The 4,687-nt window shown below is 50.1% G+C and overlaps 1 protein-coding gene across 1 annotated transcript; it reads right to left on the bottom strand.

Annotated features, from left to right (window-relative positions):
• Nucleotides 1–1,040: 1,040 nt before the first annotated feature.
• Nucleotides 1,041–2,219, bottom strand: EMH_0012820 (SAG family member; the record flags this gene model as incomplete). The annotated part of the gene is made up of 4 exons (XM_013499647.1): nucleotides 1,041–1,149; nucleotides 1,238–1,587; nucleotides 1,731–1,900; nucleotides 2,102–2,219. 4 exons carry the CDS (start codon nucleotides 2,217–2,219, stop codon nucleotides 1,041–1,043), a joined length of 747 nt encoding a protein of 248 aa, XP_013355101.1.
• Nucleotides 2,220–4,687: the final 2,468 nt, after the last annotated feature.

Here is a 4,687-nt window from a genome sequence, read left to right as displayed (position 1 = left end):
TACGCTGTGACCCGCCGCTCGAAAATTCTAGCAAACATTAAAAGGGGCTAGCATCAGTCCTGTTTATGTTTCCCTAGCACAAATTAGGAGCGTGAGCGCAATGCGTCTGCTGGGCTAAGAGCACGCTCGTTGTAGTGTCGGGCGGTGCAACGGCACGTATGGTTCGGCGCGGGAAGCAGGAGGAATGTTATTTTCACCTTTGCATTCTACATTTCATAATAAAGTGGTGGAGTTGAGACGATGGCTAGCCTTACCGGTTCACACAGGAGACCTGTGACGGCTGGCGACGGCGCAGCTCTGGGCATGCACAGGCCCTGCAAAGAGCGTCGCCTCACGCCCAGCGCTGCACCTAGTCTGGCTTAAATAATGTAGAATTCAATATAATCGATGGATAGCAAATATTACCATATTGGCCACTTTGTTCAAGGGTTGTGTATGGGCCTCCCTGATGCATGCATTTGCCACATTTAAAAGGCTCTACCATCCTTCCTCCCTTTGCCGATGCTTCACGCTCTGCAACCCGGGAATATAATTTAGAAGCAGCGCCAGAGAGTCCTCAGGCTCGGTGCACACGGCTTTATGCCGTGGCCAGTGCTGTACTGCGCGTTAAATCGCTAAAAGCTGTTCAACGATTCTTAGTCAAACCTCGTAAAGACCTGAGTTCGAGTTGGATTCGACGGATCACTGTACACCCGCCACGAAATATAGGCAAGCTGAACCCTTACGCGCCAAGCACCGTCTGTTTTGATGGTGAAACGCAACGGCTCCACCCAGCGCGCAGAGGGACAGGCAAAAACATAATTTGTCTCTACACTAAACAGGCTCCCCGTGCATTGTATAGCCAGGTTTTAACCTCTATTTCGCGGTAGTTAAGTGATCTGCCAGCACTCAACTCCGCCCTGATGCTCTCATCAGTCGCGAGTTTCTCGTCTGCATCGAGTGGACACCATGTAGCCAGCGGGCTTCTACACCTCAGCAGGTAGCGAAACTCCTGGCTTCCCTCAACTTTTGGATTATCCCTCTCTTAAAAGGCTTTTACTTCACAGCATGCTGAGGCCAAGGAAGGCTAGTGCAAGACCGACCACACCGGGCGCAACAGCGGAGGCAGAGCCTTCGAGGGCGGCCACGATCTGTCCCCATTGCTCCTCTCTGGATAGCACACGACGACAAACAAAAACAGTCTACTGTGGAAACAGAATACGAGAGAATAGAAGACGTAGGGCATGAGAAAACTCACGTGAAAGGCGCCTTTTCTCCATCGGTAAGTACATCAGGTACTGTCATGCAAATCAAAGCCGAAGCTTTTTCTTCTGAGCTTTGTCCCTGGGTTCCTGTCCCTTGGGCACTCGCCGCTGCAGGCGTCGTCTTAGTGCAGGTGACGACACGGCAGTCTGCACTAGCGTTCTTTGTGGGGTTGTACAAGGCCACGAACGACACATTCTCCTGTTTCTTGTACAATTCTTCCTGATCTTTGTTTGGTGGGGGCAATTCATCAAAGTTGCTGTAGGCGCCCTTCCACTTATCCACAACGGCATTGCAGTCGACGGCATCCGCATTGTCAATGGGGAGGTATGCGTATGTGCCGCTCTGGAACTCAGTTATATCGGAATTTATAGTACTTCTTGATTTTGTTGTGTTCTGGAGGCAGCAGGAGAATTTGCAAACACCGAAGTGATTTGCACAGGCAGTAAATATCCTTTGGACGGCAGTTTGAGATGTAGAAAACTTACTGGAATCAAGGCTTCGCACACAGGCTTCCACGCCCATTCAGGTTCTCCTTCTTCTGGAGGACTGCCTTCTTTAGGCAGCCTGTTTGTTGGATCAACTGCTTGCGCGAATTCGCTGAACCCAGCTGCTGCGCGGGCAGCATTGACCTCCGCGAGGCATTGGCCATCTTTTCCTGCATCAAAGAGAGCAAATTACCGTACGTTTGTGAAGAATGCTTTGCAATCAAAAACAATCGCACTGAAAATTTTGAATTCGCGGGAATCCAAGCTCGTTCGTGGGGTTGTGGCCTGCTGGCCACACTATCGGGGACTTCCCAGAAGATGGGTTCTTGTCACCCAGTCACCTAGGCAGAGCATCGAAGACCACTTTTTACTGGGAAACATACCCAAGGCTACAGAATAAGTTGGCTGCGTGGGTTCGGGATTGTCGATGGCTTTGGCCATGAAGAGGAACGAAGAACTGACGACTGTGAGCAGTTTCAGAGGTGCCATTGTCACCGTGTGGTTGTTTACGTATCCGAACACGAAGCGCCGATGCAACCCAAAAGGCCATCAGGATATATAAGCCCTATTCAAATCGCATTTACTACGACCTTGTTTGCTTCAGCGGCTTTGAGGCGGTCGGCGCCTGCGGTGCGCATGACGCCGTTCTGTTCATGGTAGGCAGGCCAGTGCACTGAGACTGTGCTATGCAGCCTGCTGCGACCCTAGCAGACGGCAAATAAACAAAAAATAATACATATTATTATTACAATACAAACGGCTCTATACAGGGTGAGGGGACACTGATACCGAAGCAATGAGCTCGCAGAACACGAAGACAAATATGCTTGTGTCTTGCACTCCCACTACAGGCATGGAGGCGCAGGCTCTTGCTGAAGAGGAGAGTGCCGATTTCTCATTCACAAATCAGTTTCCGGTTTCTTAAGAGTGTTATAATGGCTCGTAAATACATGGTTTCTGCTCTGATCGCTGAGTTGAGACAGAACGTCGGCCTGCAGCTGGTGTCCAACAGAACCTCGTTCGGCACCACGCTGTTCATACACTGTGCAGCGGCAGTAAAATTGTATGGAATGTACGGTTTCCAGTATTAATCAACATTATGTAGCCTATTTCCTTTAATTGTTGCCCATTCGGCAGAAGCCGGAAGCAATGCAAGGCAAACCGTGACCGGTTCCCCTCGATCACCCGAGACTGGCTGTAATACCACGGTGCGACTAGCACTCTCACGTAAATACACTAGACAGCCGCAGTTCGTACCTACACGGGCAAGATCCGCCGAACTAGTCGTTGTCACTAGTAATTCGAATGATTTCGTAGACAAATATTAGAGAAAAGTAGTTCTCTGTCTCGGATTTCAGTCAGATCCAAGCGCCCCAGCTTGGCGATCCGCCAGGCCGGTCGTAGTGCATTGGCACTACAATGCACCGTTGTAGATATCTAGTGGACAGAATGAGACTAAAATTTGTAATAATTAATTTAATTTAATTGATAAAACTTAAGTTAGTAAGCCAAATCGCAGGGTCACGGAAGTTAGCCGAGGATAGCCGACACCTCGTTAGAGGCAGAGGCATAGTTACCGCGGAAACGCGGGTCGGCCGTAGTCTGCTCCCCTCTCCTCTGTAAGGAACCGCTACTCTGTAACGAACCTTCCCCAGTGGGCACCAAGGTGCTGAGCTTTTGAAACGTAAGGTGGGAGTTTGCTGAGCGCCCAAAGAATGCAGCTCGTAGTTTAGAACCAGAAAGATGAACGCATTGAGAAGTCCTCCTCCAAGCATCTTCCCTTCTGTGTTGAGATTTCATCAGTTTCTCGTGGTTTCTGCTCTTTCAACCATGCAACCTATTCGTTCGGCTCTGCCTTGAAGGGGATGTTCCGCAGTGCTCGTAGCCGGCCTGCGAGGCACTGGTGAGTGTGTAGACCTTGAAATACGGCAGGTCAACGCACAAAACAAAGATATCTGAAATGTGGTTCTTCAATTGTTTCATTGGCGCCGCTTAGCTGCAATGTGTTGAGCGGGGGAGCATCCATGTCTGGCACAATCGGCTCGCAGGACCAATGGTCTGACCACTGGAACTGCAAGCCAACTTTTCTGTGCAGCCCATCGGGAATACTGTATTCCTTTGTTTCAACATTGTATCAAGCACTAAGGGGCAACAAGTACACTTACTTGTGTTCCCTGGCACGAATCACTTGCATGAACGTCTTCCGACCGCCGGGCTCCCAGAGCGCCTGATCGGGCGCGGTGTGCGAACAGGGCATAGGCACTTGTGATTTGCCTCTGGAGGCAGGAAGATGCTTGTTATCACGTTTAAATAGTGCGCTTCATACACAAATAGCAGAATGACTGGCGTTCTGATGATTGCTCTCCATACGACTGTGCAGTGGTGAACCTGCGCCTGCACCCGATGGCGCCTCTGCAGACCCAGAACTGCAACTACTGCCGAAGTTAATGAAGTAGAATCCATGTGACATTCGTAGACTCTGGACATATAAGAAAACCATTGTATCACCCTGGTTCCATAGGCTCGCGTAGTTGTCTGACTGTCCCAGGCCTTTCCTATGGTCTAAAGACGCTACAATCCTGTTGCCGGATCATCGATGCTCCCAGTTTCGCGACACAGGAAAGCAACTTAGAAACAGCACTACATCTCCAGCGTCAGTGGACGCAAGTTTCTCTCGTGGTCACTGCACTGCCTGGGTGGAATCGCTATAAAAGATAGAATCCCACTCCCTCTAAAGACCTGAGCCTGCGTTGAATTCAAGGGACCTTCACTCTACAGCCACCAAGAATTACAGGCAAGCAGAACGCCTCACTGCTACACCATGGCAGTTCTGACGGAGGAACCCAGCGGCTCCACCGGCAGGGCAGAGCGAAAGGCAAAAAACGTAATTTGTCTCTGTACACAAAAAGGCTCAACGAGCACTGTATAGCCAGGCTTTTACCACCATTTCGGGGTAG

The sequence above is a fragment of the Eimeria mitis genome, genomic scaffold (assembly GCF_000499745.2).
Source record: "Eimeria mitis Houghton genomic scaffold, Emh_scaff451, whole genome shotgun sequence".
Taxonomy (NCBI): Eukaryota; Apicomplexa; class Conoidasida; order Eucoccidiorida; family Eimeriidae; genus Eimeria; species Eimeria mitis.
Note: the sequence above shows the minus strand (reverse complement) of the source record. Positions and strands in the feature narration are given on the sequence as shown.